A 22,026-nucleotide genomic window follows, 5' to 3' on the forward strand; every position below is an offset into this window, starting at 1 on the left:
ACAGAGAGGTTAGTGAAAACGAAAAATTTCGATTGACAAGTTAGTCGGTATTCTCGGCACAGCAATTACGGGACTTCAGCGGAACTTCGTAACTGAACAAGAAATTATATCTGTTGATAGAATTAAAGAGAAAGTATTATCACATAAAATGAAGCAACTTAAACAACTTACATTGAAAGAAATGTTTAATAAAGTAAACAAATAAATATTAAGCTTTTTTTTTTTGTAAATTTTGATACCCTTTAGATCATAATTGTTCTTTATTTCATAAATTACGGTTTCATATTTTTAATTTTAGAATTTCTGCATGCCATCTTACGAGATTTAAACTGATGATCTATAATCCGGAATCGCCAAAGTCCCAACGAGTCCGGATTAACGACTTTTGACTGTACCTGGAATTTTTCATGATTACAAAACTCCCTTTACTTCGTACAAGGAAGTAAAAAAATGGAAATTTGATAATTTTCTATTTCACCTTGCAAAAGGATATATATACACACACTCACACGCAATTAAGTTAATCCCTTTTTAAAGCAGACTCTATGCTTACTCACTAAAACTGGCAAACTTAATCATCCATTTCTAATGTACAAATTTCAGACATCATTAATGGCTTATATTAAATAAACTTAAATCTTCCTCTTTTTAATAAGGTCATATGTACAAGTTTTCAGTAAATCAAACTTACTTTTTTAAATGCAAATATGCGTTGTTACAATTTGTAATTTAAAAATTGGGGGGGGGGGAGACAGAAAAAGAAAAAAAGGAAAGAATCATACTATGGCACTCAGATGAGACCAGCAGTCAGTCCAGCTTGAATATATTGGCATATTGGTAGGCAAACCAGCTTTTAACCTAGAGAGAAGATACTGTCCTTAGTAATTACAAAACTGATAAAGTTTATAGCATATGAATACATCTGCACAATTGTCATGTATATTAAGGTAATGATATATAGTCATGATATATCCCGCAAACAGAATCTATCAAAAATTCTTAGAAATTATTAAACTTTATCTGGATCATATTTTGGCACCAACAAATCTGTAATAATTCATTTGGAAAATAAAGGTAAAATTTCCATTTTACATATTAACATTTATCTGGTGTTTTCAAACCATTTTACATGCTATCATTTATCAGGTGCTTCAAATATTAGATTCAACTTACACATGCAATAAAATAAAATGAGCACAAATATTAAAAATGCACCTAAATAATTTTTTAAGGAAAAAAAATTCACATTTAGACTTATATATAATATGCATTGAATTTGAATAACAGACAAGTTTTTGGTTATAGTTTTCTTCACATATTTCTCTGACAATAAATTTTGCAACTAATACAATGAAAAATTTCAACATTGCATTTAAGGTGTCCTAATAAAATAATCATTAGAAAGTATCTGAGATTTTCACACACAACATGAGAATACTTATAAAGACTTCTTTACAAAACTTCCTTCTGTAACTTTTCATGATTACAAATGTTTGCAAAAGATATTTAAAATAGTAAGTTAACTTTAAATTTAGAAATGTAACAATGAATGTTATAAACAACAGTATATTATATGTCTGTATGATGATTCGAATTATTTCAGTATGAAAGCTTAGTAATTATAATGGTTACTAAAGACACTTTTTTTCATACTGGAAGTTTTAATACAATCCAAAAGCATTTTAAAAAACCACACTTAAAAATAAAGGAATAAATTACATACTCACCCACAATCATTTACTATCACAACATTAGAGACGACAATAAATGGGTAGAATAAAGCACTAGCCAAGTACTGAAAAGTAATTGTTTATAATTTGTACTTTTATATCAAGTATTTAAATATATAAGTGATATTCACATATAATAAACATACAAATTACATATGCCATGAAAAATAGCTTATTATAAATAAAAGAAAAACATACTTAATGATCCACACTATTTTTTTAAAAGAATAACATTTATAAAATTATGATCTTTAAAGTTTCAAATAGAATAAAGATTACTATGAATATTTAAATAGAACATGAAAAAGAAAACAGAACATAAAAAAATATTTCAAATTATTTTTAAAGCATCCTATTAACCAGTAATTTTTAAAATGCTTGTTTCTTAATTCATCAGTTCATTTATTCAAAAGGTAAATTTGTGCTTAAGAGCACAATAAATTTCACCAAAATAAAGAAAATATTGGAATTTTCCATATTGCAATAGATCGGTAGAAGTTACTGAAATACAATGATATTGAATACATACATAAGAAGCTTGTAATCAAGATAAATATTGATTATTAAACATTTTTTTAAACTCAAACTATCGATCTTAAAAATCTGAATTTAAGTTACGGTATTTAGATAAACCATGCATACTTAAACAAATACTTAGTTTAGAAAACTTAACTATATCTACCAAAATTATCTGAATATATCAGTAAACTTATTACTTTAAATATATTTTCTGCTATCAGTTACCTAAAAATTAAGATGTTTATGGAACTGATGTAAAACAACTTCTTCATAAAGCATGATAGTGATAAAAATACATAGTTAAATACACTCTTCGAGGATTTTTTAAAACTCAAGTTTTGTTTTCTATAATTAAATACAATACAAAGTCCGAGATCCAGAATCATCAGGACTTCAGCAATTACAGCAATTTCCAGATTTTAGAGCACTGGGGGGGAGGGGAATAAATATTCATTCACTTGTTTTAGTATACTTTTTTTTTTTTTGAATTAAAATAGTTTTTAAGCTGTTTCATTTCTTCAACTAATATTTTTTCTTCAATTTTATGGACAGTCAAAACTTCTTGCTCAGTTACAAAATTTCAGTGTAATTGCCGTGTAGAGAATTTCTACTAAACTGCAAATCGAAATCTTTTCATTCATTTCAAAAACTCTAACTTCACTATCAGCAACAATATTTTTTTTTTTTTTTTTTTTTTTTTTCAATTTAAAAAACATACTGCAGATTTGGCCATCCTTTAGTTAAATGCTGATCATCTCATTGTCATCAAGATGGAGATCTTCTGCAACATCATCTTCATTTAGAACCACTTCTTGACATTTCTTTCCAAATTTCCTTAAATGGAAAATCTTGCCTTCTAATACAAAGTTCAAAATCTACACCAAAATGAGGTTGTTATTTTGCTGAATTTTGAAATCGAACTGTCTTAAGCCTGAATTGAACCAATGATGTTTCTTTTTGCCAAGACTGCTATAGAAAAAGCCATTATCAAATATGCTTTTGCTTTAAAGATACAGCTACAACTCCAGAATTAGAAACTCTTTTTGCCAGAACCGAAAATTCAAACTTTAATTTTTATAAGATAGCTGTAATAATAATAGGTAGCAAAAAATAGTAAGTTGGATCAAATTAGAAAAGTTTACGAAGAGTGAAATTTGTTTTGTTAACTGAACTGAAGTTCTTTGCAATATAATTTTTTCTCTCTTCTCAGCTGCTAAGTCAACAAAAGGAAACCAATATGAGCAGCATCTGACTCCAAACAAATGCATCTTAGAACTTATTGTTGAGATCAGATAGAAAAATGTTATCCCTCTCCACAACCATTCAAAAGCCAAAAGCATGGTTATAGCTAACATTCAATGTACTGTCACTGATCATCATTGATTTCCTAACCAGCAGGTGTCTGAAAGAGACATACAGGAATCACAGTTATTCAGGGAAAAATTGGTTTTTATGACAAATCTGCATTTATATTTCTTTGGTACTATATTTTCCTTTCCTACATTTTGTAAAAGAAAAAAAAAAAATTATGCTACTTGTCCAAAAGTCTAGATATTAGATGATTCCAAGTATTAGTCATCCAGATTTCAGATTGTAAGCCTCTATATTATTAATCTCTCTATAATTAAATATATTCTTACTTAAAACATGTTTTTGGCAATTTTAGAGATTAATTGTAAAGCATTTTTGGTAATTTTGGTTGTATAAATTTCCATCATAATGTTAAAATAAATAATAATTTTTGTAACATGTATTCCACAAAATATCTAAACATGTAATAAATTATATTAACATAAATTACCTAATACTTCTTAATAATAGAAATTTCTTCTATTATTATTAGCAGTTTAAATAATAAAGCCATAATTAAAAGGCTACATGTTATCTGCTGAAAGGTAGAAGTGCTGTCACTATCTATCTATCCTTTAAAACATTATATAAGTAATAACCTTAAAATTACTGTTATTCACTCAAAAATAAAGAAGAAATTGAAAAGAAATTTTATCAAATTTTAGAACAAAAATGTGGCAGGTTCTTATAACTGGGTTTTCCAGCAAGTAAAATTACAGAATAAGAAGGAATTTAATTATCACAAATATACACAATAATAATACTGTTTAAATATTAAATAAAGTCCACAGATAATTTATGTGTAAACTATGCAACTACTGTTGATTATAACAGCCATGTCTAGATTAATAATTTTGATTTAGGTTGCATTCACTACACTGGTTGCTGGTATGCATGAAGACAAAGAATAATGCATCATTAATTTTTCCTATTTTTCTTTCAACATCATAATAAAATACTGCTTTACATTAGGTAGGTTGCTTTTTATCTTAATCATATTTACACTCAAATTTTTCTTACATTTTGATTTCTTAAAATTTATCCTAAAATGTAACGGAAGCCGTACATTGAAGGAATTCTTATTTGCAAGTAAATTCAGTATATGTAGCAATAACATTCTACTTTTCAGCAAATAATAATGTACAACCCAGCACTATACAATACGGAAATTAAAAACCCCAGATTAAATAAAAATACTGGATATGAAAATAAATTTAATTAAATTATAATTATTTGTCATATAAATATCAGATTTTTGAAGTAAAAACATTACATTAACTTCTAGATGGATAAAATTATTTTAATATAAAAGTACATAAATTTTAATATAAAAATATATTTTGTAAATCACATGTATTAAGAATTTGAATGAATAAGAACAGTTTTTTGGGGGTAGGGGTTAAATAGTAACAAATTCTGACATAGTTTACTAAAACACCTGAGCAATGTCATTTGAAATAACAACAAAGATAATAAATTTCAGTTATTTTTATTGTCAAATTGATACTATCAACAAAAATTATTGTTTTACTACAATAAAATAACTGTGCATTAAGCTACCTAGCAGATGGTAAAACACATTTTAACTCCACTTCTATCCCCTAAACATTTCTTTTCTATGCCTGAATTTATGTAAAGTTTGAAGACAAAACTATGAATGTGAATGTTTATTCAGGTGGTTTTGGATTACCAATGTTATTTGATAAAAAAGAAATTTAAATGTTATGTAGCACTTTTTATAGACACACACATATATATATATATATATAGTAATTAAACTGGAAATAAATTAGAATACACTTCTCAGGAACGAAAAATTTTAATATAAAAATGCTTGACTAAAATTGTTTTCTATAATTATGTTTTCTAGAATTGTTTTCTATAATTAATTTCTATGATTACCAAAAAAAAAACTGAGTAATAAAAATAATCTGTATTTAATTGAAAAATTGAATAATAATATTTACATGAGAATTGCATATTTTATAAATGAACTTCCTATACTCTCCTAGACACTATTTAACAACAAAATTTCATTTCATTTCATCAAAAAGTAGTTTCAAAAACTTCATATTAACTACACATAACTTTTGTTAGGTATGAAGCTTTAGCTTAAACCATAAGGAGGTTATTTGCTGATGAGCAATTTGTGCAAAAAAAATTTAAACACTTTTCTCCAAAGCAAAAAATTTATTACTAACATGCCGGTTTTTTTTCAAGACTTATTGCAGCTGAAATATGTGAGAAATGAATTCTTTCCTAATTCTATTTCCTGTTTTCTCCTACACTTACTACTTTCAGTGATCATTATCTTCAAATTTTTATTATTTAAATTAAAATTTATATTTTCACGAAAAATTCTATGCAAATTGTTTTACATGCCAATGCTTATTTCTTCGCTTCATAAATTGTCTATGGACGTGACAAGTTATATAAAATTGTTGAAGTGCATTCACACCCATACTGATGATGTGTAAAGCAAATGTGTGTCCTAAAAATTAGTTATCAAGGAATAAAATCATGTATCGAATCTATGGCAACATCTGCTAAGCTTTCCTTATGCATGCATCGTGTCTTCCGTTATACATCTTAGGTATCCACACAGCTCTATCATTCTATAGACACAGTAAAGAATTTTAAGTTATCCAGAGAATAAATAGGTATTTTACAATTGAATTCTGATTACCATTTTTCCTTTCTAGACCAAACAGAATAAAATTTCCTTCAATTTATTTTTAAACTTCTTCACTCCCCCCCTTGATGATTTTAACAGCATAAGAAGATAGCAGAATACACTAAATATTTCTACCAAAGTTATTGCAGTAATTTAGATGAATGTGCACAATATTCGCATTGAATTCACTATTCAGCAAATATGTATCTTATCAAGAACACAAAAGTAATATTTTTTACTAACTAAAAATAATGACAGTATTTCACTTTTAGTTTCAGGACCTACCCATATTAAAATTAATTTCACTTCTTTATTTTAGTCAAACATGTTGGCAAATTTAAAAATTAAACTAAAAAAATTATTTCATAACTTAATTTTGTCCCAAAAGTTGTTTGCATCTTATTTTATACATACAAAACATTTTTTAATTGAATAATCAATGTGGAAATAAAATCTAATAATTGAAAAGAAGGAAAAAAAATCATTTGTTTTATATAGAGACGGATGATCCACTTTGGAACAAATTCACTTTACTGAATAAATGATCAGCACTCTGTAGAAAATGGTGTGGCTGTTCTTTAACAGTTTACTGAGAGCTGTTGTTGGGAAGAGTGGCAAAAAAAATTTTATTCCTCTTAATTTCACTAGCAGTCTTTCCTTTATTATTTACCAGAAACATCTCCGACCCATTTTTTATGTGTGTATGTGTGTTATGTATATATATATATGTGTGCTTTGGGTTTGCTTTTGTCCAATCTAGTATTTAACAGACAAAACATTAAATAAACCATCTCAGCGAAACTGACCACCTCTGTTTGCAAATGGACGGAGATTTCTTTTTCCCCTTCTGGTAGTGTGAGGATCTGTTTAAAACATGTAGATTAGAAGAACTAGTTTCTCGGATTCCCAGCTGTCAGCATTCCAGCGCTAGTGGCAGATCTGGGTCCTTTGGAGTCATTATTATTCATTCTTTCATCACTCCTGCTCCAGCTGCAGATCCGATTAATTTTTTATTATTCACTCTTTTTATCGCTCTTGCTCTAGCCACAAATCTGGCTCCTGCAGAGTCTTGCTTATTTGATCTTTTTGCTTTCTTAGAATTGTTCCTTTGAGATTCATTTAGATCCTTCGAATACTTTGTTCTAGTATAGGTATTAGGTAAATATTCGGTATTACCTTTTTGTACAATTTTACTGTAATAATTATGTAAAATAATAAATTAATATTTTTATTTATTTACTTATTCTACTAATGTCTTGTAATTAAGAGCTATGAATTTCTCTGTAATCTTCTTGAGAATCAGTATGTAATTTTTTTTATCTAATGTATTTTTTTTCAAGGTTGTAGAACAAAATGTAGACCCTACTGAATAGAAGAACCTTGAATGATATCTGGTATCATTTTCTCAAATTAGATTTAAAAAAAAAAAAAGAAAGAAAGAAAGAAAGAAAAATCACCTGTTCATTGAGATCTGCCTCCAATCTAAAAATTTACTTTTACACAGTGCTTTGTATTAGCAACAAAATATTAATTATAATAATAAAATAATGTAATCTTTAACAAAAATGAGTTTAGTTTTCATTATTTTTTAACTTTTAGCATTTTTTTATTTCAGAATTTTATTGTTGTTCCATGCAGAAAGGTCTTTTTTAGGGAATCTCAACAGTATAGTTGAAAGACCACAGACCAGGGAGTGAGAATTTTGGTTCAGTTGATCCCAACTTTCACATTCCTTCAGTTGCTTCTGCTTTTCCCCCATCTTTGCACACCACTCTTGATCCACGCTTGTTTCGAGCACATTCATCAAAGTCATTGTTAGTAAGCGGTGAATCATTAAAAAAAAAAAAAAACTGATTCACTTGACCGAGCATATGATTCTAATTGATCCCTTAAAGGAACGGCTTTGCTCATCTCTAATATTATACTAACCATATAAGAGGATACTTTCCAGTTAATTGGACAAAAGTTGCAGTTTCATAGTAAAGTGCTGAATGCGGTAACCAGTTTATATCATATCAAGAGAGCAGCAAATCAAAAGCATGTTAAATAATGGTAAAGCAAGAGGACTGATTGCAGCAGTACAAACAAAAGAAAACAAAATTTCAGAAAGTTTGATTGTTGGATGGTGCATAAAATGGACAAATCAGCAGCTGCTGGATATGAATATCACAAAAGTGATTCATAAATACTACTTTATTGATCTTGATACTAGAAGCTTTATGCAAACTCTTGAAAGGTAGAAAGGCAGTGAAGATGGCAAAATAGATATCGGTGCAACTCTGCCTACCATCAACACGATTTCTACTTAATTGAATTTGTGTGGCACTGATTGCATTGAAGACACAAATGTGTTTGAGCAATATTAAATTATATTGGCAGCTTTAGCTTCCTGTGCTGATTTTCATTTTTTAATGAACTTTTGAAATTTGCTTTTTGAATTTAATTAAATGCTTATTCTTTTAAACAAACAATATGATTTGAATTGCAAATTAGTTAAGTTTTGCACAATCCTGTCTTAGATTAGATAACATTCATGTCTAGTGTGATATAGTGCTAGTTAACCAGAAACTGCTATATCTGAATGCTATAGGGGGAGGAGAATCAATCATCTACATGGGCTGTAGTCATTATTCAGCCATGATATTGAAAATTCTACAGCATTTGTGAGAATAATATGATATATACTTGAAAGAAATTTCTAAAACATACTTACTGACATAGAAGCTTTTACATAGCCCTTCAATGTCTGAAATAAATTATTCCAATTTAGTGCAAAAGTTAAAATTTTAAAGCTCTTTCAAAAAATTTCACACAAAAGTAAATACTAAAGTTAAGAAACCTTACTTCTTCTTCTACTATGTATGTATTAATTAAAAATGCTGCTGTTGCTCCAACCCACAAAGTAAGAATTTCTCCAATGAGTCTTGGAACAAGGCCACTAACATAATTGAAGAAATATTAATTGCTACAAAATATTTAAGAAAATTATGCAGTTTCTTAGCTTCAAAAATACAATGAAATATGTTATATAATTAAAATTTCAGAGTTCCAAAAATAAGTCAATGACACTGCCATTACAGAAAAACAGTTTTTTAAATGCTTTAAGGAATTCAGCATTTATAGGCATTTAATACCTTCAAAGTAAAGTCATTGCAAAATGACTAAATATTGCAAAATGACTAAATTGCAAAATGACAAAAATAAATGTTTCTTCTCCAGTTATTTCCCTCAGCATTTAAAAAGTTAATTTCATTACTGCTTATTTTATTTTAAACCTAACTCATGTTTGAATCTCAGAAAATGCATAGATGTTTGTCAATGTATAGTTCCTTCGTGAAAAGTGGGAGCTTAAAATACATCAAGCTGAAAGTGCATATGATCCCCTTAGATTATCTAGCCTGCAGAGTTCTCAATCTAAAGTGGGATGCACCTAGCCAAATAATGAACAACGACAGGTGCTGCTTATCTTTCCCATCTGCCATCATCACCTGGCATTCATATCAAAAGAATAAAAATCAACAATATACCATAAAATAATGGAGGCAAACCTTTCCAAATTGACAGCCAGAAATTGCAAATAAAGTTTTTCACATAAAACAATGAAATTCTGGCCTTGCATTTCTGCATTTCATGTAATAACCATGAAATTCCTAAAATTTGCCAGCTAGAGTGCATTACAAATTTTTTTGTCACTCAATTCTAATAAAATTCTAATAATTTTATAAAACTTATTTAGCTAATTTTATTTATTTATTTATTTTATTTTTTTGCATAATAACATAAAAATGTTTCTGCACATCATAAAGATGTGACCACTTTAATATTTACTAAATAATGAAAGTCATCATATCTGCTTTTACCCCCCCCCCTCAATTCAAAAGAAATTTCTTACCCTTTTGTAGAGAGAAAGTAACTCATAAAAAGAAACCCATCTGGACATTTATCTAAATGTTTCTTCTCCAGTTATTTCCCTCAGCACTTAAAAAGTTAATTCCATTACTGCTTATTTTATTTTAAACCTAACTGAGTGACATGACAGCTTTTATTTAATCATGAAATATATATTGTTGCTTGACTTACATTATTTTGTTAATTAAAAATGTTTTCCTTTATTTACTGCAGTGATCTAAAAATCATTTTAATGAATGGAAGTTCTTGAAATAAAAAAACTAATATATAAATTTAGCTAAAAAAGCATTACTTAAGCATAATTCTTCATGATTTCAAAATCAATATCACTTAAAGGGTTAAACTCTCTTAACATTGAAACTGAAGATTTTTCCGCTCAGGAAAAACAAAAAGGCCACACTGAACAAAAGTGTTTACCTAATGAAGACAAGGTTGCTTTAGAAACCAGCTGTCTTCAAACTTCATAAAGTCAGAGAACCCATAAAAAATAATTATTTATGGAATTTTTATTACCCTTTGAAAATATATCAATTGCCATTACAATTCCTGCAGAAAAATAAAAGATAATTACAAACAACAACAGAAATGAAAAAAGTTGTTTAATTATTTTAGATATTATGCTTAGTCTACATAACATTAATTAATTCAAATTCTAATTTTAGTTTATGAAGCCCCTCCACATAGAAATTGCATGAAGTCCCTGGATTACATGGACCATATTTCGAAGGAACTCACTTCCTTTCATAAAAAAAAGTTTGAATTACCACCCACAACAATTTTAAACTATTCCGGGAGAAAAAACTGCAATTTTTTAATTTGTAAATGATAGAAAAAAGGGAGAAATGCTTAAAAATCTTATGATGAATTTAATTTAAAAAATTTTCTTAAAATCTTTTAAAAATTAAGTAAATACAATCTCTCTCTCTATATATATACAGTCAAAAGTCGTTAATTCGGACACCCATAATCCGGAATGATCTATAATCCAGACCTCAAAGCTACAAACTTTCTGCGCATGCGTCAACAACACGTTCATGCATGCGCGTTTAATGTATAACAAACGGTATAAGCTAAGCTAAAATTATCTAATTAAGTTATGTTGCAGATTGCGTTGTTCCTTAATCTTCGAATTGGATCCGGCTTATTATTCTTTGCAGATTGTTAGAGCAATTTTATAAAAGTAAGCTTGAACTTTCGATTATGTCAAGTAGAATTTTCGATATACATTTACTAATATGTAAAGGATCTGCAAAGTGAAAGTTTGTTTCGAAATCCGAAATCTGTTTATCAATTTCACGCTGCCCTGCGGCGGAGGGGGGGCGCAATGAATTGGAAGTCGATCTGTCAGCACTATCCTTATCTTCAGGGCAGATGCTTTTATTTTATTTGGCTTATAATTCCTTACTAAATCTAGTATTTCATCTCGATGTACTCCATCTTTGATATGATTTAAATAAAGTTCCTCATCATTATAATTCGCTTCCGATAGTGAAGAAAGTGACACAGAGGTTATTGAAAACGAAAAAATTTCGATTGACAAATTAGTCGGTATTCTTGACACAGCAATTATAGGACTTGAACAGCGGAACTTTGAAACTAAACAAGAAATTATGTCTGTTTAATAGAATTAAAGAGAAAGTATTATCACATGAAACGAAACAACTTAAACAACTTACACTGAAAGAAATGTTTAATAAAGTAAACAAATAAATATTAAGCTTTTTCTTTTTGTAAATTTTGATACCCTTTAGATCCTAATTGTTCTTTATTTCATAAATTACGGTTTCATATTTTTAATTTTGTAATTTCTGCATGCCATCTTACCAGATTTAAACTGATGATCTATAATCCGGAAAAATCGATAATCCGGAATCGCCGAAGTCCCGACAAGTCCGGATACTTTTGACTGTATATAGGTACTATTCTGTTTCGAGGGCCGTAAAAAATTGCCAAACTATTGTTGATGCCAATGCTGCCAAAAATAATTGCAGCAAGAAAGGAATTTAGATGAAAGGTTAATTTCATATAATACTTTTTATTATTATAATTTATATGAAAAAGGCTAAATATGACTGAATGGAAGCATAAGAGTAAATAACTATTTCAGATCATTATTATAATTTATATAAAAATTGCTAAACATAACTGAATTTATGCCTGCATCGCTATTTCCCTACCGACTTATCGTTAAAGCATAATTTCATCTCGTTGGTTGTTCAAACGTAATTTTCTATAATGAATGATGCCTTTTCTTTGAAAATATTCTCGGTAAAGTGCAGAACTGCTCACTTATTTTTTGCCGCTTTTTACAAGAGTAAAAACAATTGGATTTTGTCAATTTTCTTTTACTTTTAAGTGAAAATCGGTCGATGTGCACATAGATAAAGTCAAGGGTGTGCGCAGTGCCATTTTTTGTGCAATTATAGGATTTTTAAGTGAAAATAGGTTGATGTGCACATGGATACCGAGTATGTGCAATTCTTAAAAATGTGTCAAGCAGTGGGCGATTCTGCACTTTACCCAAAATTCCATTGCCGACTTTTCATCATGGGCAATTCCCAAATTGTTAAATCCATAAAATATCAAAAAAGGATTTAAAAATTAAACTAGTATTTCAATGCCATCTTAATAAATATAGAACTATATAAACTTATGCAATCTGAAATCAGCATGTACGCTAGATTTGGCGCGCTGTTAAATGGGCGCGTTTGCTAGATTTGGCACTTTTGCGCATACATTTTTGCTGCAATTTTTTTACGGACCTCGAAACCGAATAGTACCTATATATATATATATAAATGAATGTTTGTTTATTTGTCTTTCATGCAAATCTACAGTTTAATTTTTATCTTTACGACATTTGAAATACTCAACTTTCAAAATCCTGTCTACGTCTACATAAGATTTCTAAAAAAAAAATGCCCATGGAGTCTACACTCTTTATATGCATTTATTTTACACTAATTCAACAAACCTCTGATTATATACTCAGCATTTTAAAAGCTTTTCACTGCCACTCTAGAAAGTGTAACATATATATGTTTCAAATTAAATCAGAAAACTCAGTGATATAAAAAAAAATTGTGTTGCCACTCGGGAAAATACGATTATATGGTCTTGAATTTAATAAACAAACCTGGCTATTTAAGAGAAGTGGGTTGCTACTGCCCAAATTAAAATGTTTAAAGTGTGGTATTATTCAACAAAGCATAAAATGCTTAATTTTTCATGCATTAGATTGTATATTATTGCATCACATGCATTTTTATTGCTTTTTGAAAGTGAATTTGCAATAGTCATCACAAATTATTATTTTCGCCATGAAATCAATTATAACACCAAAACAAAAACTGATTGCTCAGTCATACACAAGCACTTTCTTTCCTTAAAGTAACATATCAATGCAAGCCCGGTAACAGCTAGTGTGGTATAAAAGGAGATCTGCAAAATCTAGTTTTTTGAGAGTCTAGTTTTGCATTTTTGATTATCTTGCTGAAAGATATTTCTCATGTGCTCAGTTTCTTGCATTTATGATTTCAAAATATAGTTCCAAAGATGATAGTGAAATCAAAAATTCATTATGAACAACCAATTTCGATAACAAACAGAAATGAAAAAAATCAATTAATCACACACCTAAATTTTAAAATATTACAATAATTATCATACATGAATAAGACTACTTACGAAAAGAAACCTAATACACCATCTTGACGGAAAATCTCTTTAAAAGATGCAAAGATACCTCTGAAAAGAATATTTCATTCATATAATATGGCTAGGTTTTAATTTATACTAAGTACCAATAAAACTGTAAAATAAAATAAATAATTTTCAGAATCAAATTGTATTCAGCACAAAATTTATAATTTTTGCTAATTATTTATAAAAGCACAACATAAAACATTGCAGTTAACTAATTAACAAAATATTTTTAAGACATGAAAAGTGAAATACCTACACACACATTTACACACATTAATCACATCAAGTCAACAACAAAATTGTGATTATAAATGTATGGTCACTACAAATAACATTAGGCAATTTAATGAACAAAAAAATTTGGAAAAAAGTTATTTAACTTAAGGCAGAAAACGTCTACTTAAAAAATCAGAGTTTAGTACAGGTTAATAAGTAGTCCAATGTATTTTAGATTTATATTCAATTATCATTATGTTCCTTTGGGGAGAAAATATTTTTTTTTTTTTTTTTTTTCTATTAAAGCTTGTTTCGTATTTATAACTGTGAAACAAAAAAGCCTTGATATGATTCGCACAATCACACTTTTTACTATTTATGACATCTTTTACATAGTATTACAGATATAACATCATCATAACTTTCAAATTCAGTTAAGAAACAATTTCAAAACCATAATATTTACTTACCCATACATCTCCTCTCGGCCAACAAACTGTGCCATAGTTCTGATAGTTATAACTATAAAAAAAGAAAAATACACACTTAAGGAAGAAATCTGCAATTACTATAACATACACCATAAATTTGCTCAAAAATGGTATTTAAATGAAATTACGAGACTAGTTAGAAAAAAGTTAGTTTGGGCATTTGTGCAAGTTATTACTAATTCTGTGCAACTGTCAAAACAAAAGAATACTACTGAACTCTGTTCATATCTTTAAATATACAAATAAATTTTATACATAAATTCTTCTATGTGTGAGCAGTTTTGCTTCAAATGAGTGCTTGTTTGAATCAAAATACAGTAAATAATTATTACAAACTATAGTAAATATAACTACCATTATGTAAAAAGGGACATCATATAAACTTTCGTTATAGGTGCACAAAACATACAGTTGGTCTTGTTTGAAACATATTTCAAAGAATTAATTATTATCTGAAAATTCTTGAACAGGAACACTGATGTAGATTAGACAGCATAAAAATTTAATCTTCCATCCATATGACTAACCTGAGAGATTTTAAAACTGCTATACTTATTTCAAAATACAGATAAATGATTTAGTTTTTTGAATAGTTGGTGTTCAGATGCTACAGATTTCTGCCATGGCAGCAAATCCGTCTGACATGTAAACATTACAGCATGATTGCATGTTCAAAATGGATGTGAGCATTTTTAACCCTACAAGGTTCAGAGCAAAGCAAAGTAAGGACTGAGATTTTTGTTTTATTGCTATAAAACTAATATTTCTTTGCTTATTTATATTAAATTGTAATTTAAAAAGAACTAAAACATCTTGCAAATTTCAAGATAATATTTTTTAAGCTGCAATTCTACACTAAAATAGTAACCTGTTTATTTCCCCTTAGTAGTTACGAGTAAGCAGAAAGAATGAAAATTGACCTACTAATTTTCTCTTAGACAATGGAGTTTTTATTTTATTTAATTTAATAAATTTCAGGATAATATTTTTTAGCTCCAATTCTACACTAAAATAGTAACCTGTTTATTTCCTCTTAGTAGTTACAAGAAAGCGGGAAGAATGAAAATTGACAATGACGGTGTTTTTATTTTATTTAATTTGATTAAAAAGGAATAAATATGGACTATACGATATATAGCAAGTGCCAAATGATGAAAAGTTGTAATAAAACTCTTTTAAGACAATGGTATCGTGAACCATACCAAAAGACTTTGTTTGGGGGGGGGTATAGTTAGAGTTACAGTGCTACAGTTAGGTGTACAAATGAGGATGAAAATAATTACAAGCATTCTTATTCCTGAATTTCTGTGCAGTACAATGTCCAAAATCTAGAATTCCAATATCTGGAATATTCCAATACCCAAACCTCCGGACCAACAGAAAATTTCATTTTTATATTTTTTTTTCTAAAAAGGGAGAAAGATTCTGAAAGTAGCAACCTGCTTTAGAATGTGCTAAATGCATCATGCATGCACTATATAGAATTTTTCATAATAAGTATATGGAAGGTTCTGATTCTTAATTTCAGATTGGTACTAAATAGGAAACCCATGCTGAAGAAATATAATCATTAATTAGCTTAAAGCTATACTATTATTAATTTGTTGGTTTAATAGCCACCTTTCTGCTTCATATACATTTCATACCAAAACATTTACCATCATTACTGATTTCATACCTACTAACTTATATCCATGATGCTAACCTGGCAATAATTTTTTGTCACTTTTTGCTTTCATCACCTTATGATTATCAGTTCATGGCAGCTTGAGAAACAACTCATGCAGTAATGTCTAAAACATTTTTTTTTTTTTTTTTTTTTTTTTTTTTTTTAAGAACTAGTAACTGAATACCAAACAGGAAGGCAATTTTTTATGCTGACATTACATTTGGCAACGCACTGCAAAACATTAAGGGTATTGATGAGGAGAAATTTAACAGAAATTTTTACCATTAAGGGGAAAAAAAAAAAGATTTTGTAAATAATATTCATATGCTGAAAGATTACATTTAATGCTGTCTGAATTAAGAATAACTGCTTTGTTATTTAGGTAAACTTTAAGTATATGTGGGAATTTATTTATTCAATATACGAATAAGCTTTAAGCAATGCAAGAAATAGATGTAATTATAATAAATAGCTAAATTAATATAATTCAGGCTTAACTTTTACAGAGCATAATAGAAGCAAGATAAAATTTAGTGAAACAAATGTCTTCAGTTTTCAGTCTTATGATATGTCTAACAGTGTATAGCAGACACTAATTAAGCTATGCTGAAACAAGACAGACTTGAAATCTATACTGTAGTTCTAAATGCAGAAAATATCACTCCTGATATTGAAGTAACAAAAAGGTTGCTAAGAATGAAAAAATTTCTGACTGAAAATTTAGTGGGAATTCTTGACCCAACAATTTCAGAACTTAAACAATGGAACTCTGCAACTGAACAAGAAATTATGTGAAGTAACTTAGCTTACACTGAAACTTCAACAACTTAGCTTAAACTGAAAGAAATGTTTAATAAATCAAATAAATAAATAATGAGGTTTTTTGGTAACTTTTGATTCCCTTAAATACTTCATTGTTTCAAAAACAATTATTTCATATTGTAATAATTTGTACATATCATCGTACTAGATTTAAACTAACGATCTAAAATCTGGAAAATTCCAAAATTCGGAATAATGGAAATCCCAGCACGTCTGGATCTCAGTCTTTGTATTATATTTCTATTTTCTTTTTAGCAATTACTTGGATTTAATACAATAAGCAATTCTTTTCATGAATTCTGCACATATCCTTAGTGTTTACAGTTCTACCTCTAATAAGATTTCACACTAATATTTATGCTTAATGCCAAGTGACATCCTGTTAACAGAAAAGTACAACAGCACAAAGATTGAGATGCAGAATCATCAGGACTTCAATGATTCCAGATTTTGCAAATTTCTGGATTTCAGGTCATCAGCTTAAATTCAGTAAGATGATATGTAGATATGCCAACATTTGGGCTTCACTTATTGTTTGGGTCAGATAGAAAAATACAACCCTCCACGACCACTCAAGGGCCAAAAGTGTAATCCTGGCCAACATCAATATGTCAATCAATGTATTATCATTGGCCAATACCATTCCTTAGCTAGCAGGTGTTTGAAAGTGACACATATAAATCTGAGTTAATCGAGAGAAAAATCATATTTATGGCACAACGGCTTCCTTTTGTTGAGCATTATGTTCTCTAAACCCAGACTTTATAAGGGATGGGGAGCCCTTTTTCTTCACATAATTTTTATTTTTATTTATCTCTCCCCCCCCCCTCCTAGCTGGCTAATGGTTCGAAGGACTGGATATTAGATCATGCTGGAATTTTGATGCACAGATTTGGGACTTATTATTTGTTTAAAATTCCCTCTGCAATATTAAACAGTTTTCAACTTTTTAACTTAACGGAAGCATGCAAACATTACACCAATGCAACAATGAATTTGAATACTTAACAGATTTTCTCTTAAATTATGTTGGATCCCAGAATGAGTCCAGAGTAAAAGACAGATTAAAGATAGTAGTGCAAATAAAAGTAGTTTAAATTTCAATCTGCTCAAAAACTTGATGAGATAACTCACTAAACTTATAACAATATGTAAAATGGGATTTAGATATTCTCATTGCAATACATAATTTATGCAAATAAATAATTCCTAAAAACAAATAGTGGTATTCAAAACATTATTCTATGGTATTTTACATACAATATATTATATAAATATACAAAATATTAATTCATTGTATATCCATACATAAAAACTAATTTGTGGCTATTCAAACATAAATCAGTTCTATATAGTACTTACTATGAAAAGGATGACTAACTACAATCATAACACATCGAGCAGCTGTTTCTTTTATTAAACCATGGGCATACAATGTGATTTTCTGCTCATCTGTCAATTCACCTTCCTGCGTTTCTAACAATTCTTCAGGATCTAAGGATGGCAGCCTCTATAAAAAAATCAATCATATTTATATCATATAGATAATAAAGTGTACAGATTGTAAAAAATGTTGCATATATAATAAAAGAGCATGAAAAGTAGAATTTGTGAAAAATTATATCATAAATGATAATACTCTACACAGAAGGTCTATAGATTATATAAACCCAGAACATGTTTTACACCATGTCAATATGCAAAAATTCTGAATTCCTACACATTAACTGAGGAAGAAAATAGCACTATAATTAATCCTAATCTTCAAAAACCTTAATTCCCTTAGATTAAATTCTCATAAAGTATATTTTCTTTATTTGATCATTGATTAAATTTCAAAATTTGTCTGCCTTCTTTCTGAATTTCAATAAGAAACAGGTATTTGGAATAATAAAATCTTCATATATATATATATATATATATATCATTTTTGGCCATATAATTTTGAGAACACTATAAGATATACAATAATTTATTGGATTCAAATTTTAAAGAATAAAAAGTGTTTTGTAAAACATTAAGAACTTTGTATATTTTTACACTGCTCATTATGGCTAAAATATTTATCAAAATAATTATTAGGATTTGTAATCTAAAATTTAAGAAAAAATTTTGAAATGCAATTACATATATATATTTCAACTATCACTTAAATTACATATGAAATTTATTTACAAAGTTCATTTAAAAACTTAGATAAGTAATGAATAATCATTGCAAGAAGCTTTTGCTTTACATCAAAAAATTTGGTATAGCAATGACAAACACTTACTAACATAAAAAATATCTTAATATGTATGAAAAATTTATTAGAAGAAATATATTCTCACCTCTAACACAACTCTGTAAGTAAACCCACTTAAAAGATTTGTGCAGAGTTTAGGTAATAAACCTCTATATAAACCTAGATATCCATCTACCTTTTTTATATGCTTCACTGAAATAAGATGTTTTAATTTATTAACATTTAGATAACATTATATAAATTAAATTGCAATGTACACATATAAAATTAAAATATAAACAAACTGTAAATGTTTGCAGAGAACACTATGAACTCAACATGAAACTATGGAAACAACATGACACAGCTATGCCGCCAAGCAAGCGGAAGTCGTTAAGCATCTTGATTTGGTTAGTCTATATTTTAGGGTACTACTTGGATTATCCCCAAGTTGTTGTTTCATTTATGGTAACCTGAGTAGTTGAATGTTACGGAAACCCTATTACGACGTGATTGGTTGCGTGCCTGTGGTGAATTTGACTGATGGGAAAATATTTGTAAGGGCTTATTCATGTGTTGGATGTTGGTTAGGAAGTACATTGCTTATTTTGTGCTTCACACTGTAAAATACCTGCTGGTGATATGATTAACCTGAAGTTTCTGTACGCTTTAGAACGATTGGTAAAGAAAACACTGATTGACTGTTTTGTAAATGAAGACTTAAATGGATTCGTTCATCTCTCAGTAAACTAAGCAGTAAGATTTAAGGATTTGGAAACCAGAGCTTATATCAACACAATGGAAAGTATAAAAAAGTTTTTAAAAAAAAAAGGTGTAAAAAAGTAAAGTGTAAAAAAGGGGATTTTTGAAAGAAATGCCATTGATTAATCTGGCAGTATGGAGAATATTTTTCTTTTTTACTTTTGTGAATTTATGTGGCAATGGGAGTATATAGATTCTAGTTTAGATAATTTTAAATAGTTTTTGGATACTATTACATAATTGTGTGTCCCATATACCGAAGAAACAGAAATTTTTAAATAAGGTAAGTTGATATTTCCTTTTTGTATTGCGTAGATTACATAACATGTATTTTTATTCTTATGTTATTTCCTTGTTTGATTTAAAATGCAGTTTATTGAGGTTATATACTTTTTGTTTTAATTATGTTTTATTGCATTATGTTTTGGACATTTTAGTCAAGAGGGTGTTGGATGTAAAGAGGAATGGCACAAAAAAACTGCCAACTTTCGTGAAGAGGGACCCTGAAATATATTTTTAACCTTGATTTTGATTTAAAGCAACATTAAAATCTTGGAAGGACATCTAAGAAAAGACAAAAAAATTGTTTTAAGCATTTCAACTTTTTAATAAATGCTAAAATAAAAGATGAAGAATTAAAACATCTCCAACTAACTTGAATTGCAAAGAATTAACATTTAAAGAGAGAATAATCAAAAACCTCAAGTCGCAGATTTAATAATAAAAGACAACATCTGCCTGTCACTTTCTGAAAAGAGTCTAAATACATCATGAGATAAACTTTCTAAAGATGATGACGATGAAATCAATGAATTTCCTACAAATACTGAAGTCAGGGGATGCTTTATGAGTATTAAGATTAGGGGTACAGCATCAGGCAAAAATAATTTCTGGAAACATTAAGAACAGTTCAAAAGTGAACTTTTGCACAAACAATCAACAATTAATGACTTTTTCCTAATTCAAATGTTGTGAAAATGAAAATTTTAAAACGTAAATCATATAAATAATTTAAAATCTAACTATGTTAGAGAAAAGATTTTTTAAAACAGGTGTTTTTTACTCAAAGTTGAAAATATATTAAAAATTATTTTTACTATATGTATATACTCCTGGTAAAGCTAAAGCTGGGCGTCCAAAAATTGTACGAGTTGGTCTAGGTGATAAAGGCTCGTGTCCAATCTGCAAAATTTAAAGTGAATAATATATAAGAAATTGCTGCAATCACATATATATTCTTAAAAGCAATTACATTAAAATATGGCATAATAATGATAAATTACAAGATAAATTATAAAGAGTATTTCTAAAACTCTGTGAAAACTGTATTAAATTTTTTATTCTACTAAATTTCATTACAAAATAAATTATAAAGAATATTCCTAAAACTCTGAAAACTGTATTAAATTTTTTATTCTACTAAACTTCATTTACTAATTAGAAAAAATTCACCTAATTGCAAAAATTTATTCACGGACTAAATTGACATTCCTATGCTTTCAAATCTCTCTAAAAAAAATTTAATAACCAAAAACTTTTTTTTTTTTTTTTTTTTTTTGGCTATTCAATTATTTTGGTGGATCGTGGAATGCTTTTAACAGTATTAAAATACTTCATAGGCTGTCTTATATACATAGCCTTATGTGATTATCAACCTATGCTCATATATCATATTTCAACTAGAATTGTAGAAATGTCCAAAAGCATTCAAAACTTATTATAATTTTATTGTTTATAGTTTGCTTCCTTTCTTTTTTCCTGCTTTACAGATCTAATATGCACAAATGACAGATGATGGAAAGCATTTAAGCAAATGGGAATATAGAAAAAAAAGTCAGAGGAGAAATGAAGAAAACAAAAGGAAATCTGGAAGAGATCTAAAAAATTGATTCCTTCTTTACCAAGAGTTTTCCTGCAACCACCAATTGAAGAATTCGAAGATAACATACATTAAA

At 28.3% G+C, this 22,026-nt stretch overlaps 1 protein-coding gene across 1 annotated transcript in view; it reads right to left on the bottom strand.

Moving 5' to 3' along the window:
* The window catches only part of LOC118188819 (mitochondrial carrier homolog 2-like), a 42,055-nt gene that overhangs the window by 12,363 nt on the left and 7,666 nt on the right, over positions 1–22,026 (bottom strand). Inside the window, exons 2-10 of the mRNA XM_035359337.2 lie at positions 21,169–21,253; positions 19,416–19,522; positions 18,448–18,595; positions 14,574–14,625; positions 13,870–13,929; positions 9,118–9,211; positions 8,987–9,019; positions 1,728–1,795; positions 783–858 (exon numbers count right to left, since the gene is read on the bottom strand). Of these exons, the coding sequence (XP_035215228.1) occupies positions 783–858; positions 1,728–1,795; positions 8,987–9,019; positions 9,118–9,211; positions 13,870–13,929; positions 14,574–14,625; positions 18,448–18,595; positions 19,416–19,522; positions 21,169–21,253 (723 nt within the window). The remainder of the gene's footprint in view (positions 1–782; positions 859–1,727; positions 1,796–8,986; positions 9,020–9,117; positions 9,212–13,869; positions 13,930–14,573; positions 14,626–18,447; positions 18,596–19,415; positions 19,523–21,168; positions 21,254–22,026) is intronic.

The sequence above is a fragment of the Stegodyphus dumicola genome, chromosome 9 (assembly GCF_044657685.1).
Source record: "Stegodyphus dumicola isolate Sdum_Otavi_A_Nest chromosome 9, ASM4465768v1".
Taxonomy (NCBI): Eukaryota; Metazoa; Arthropoda; class Arachnida; order Araneae; family Eresidae; genus Stegodyphus; species Stegodyphus dumicola.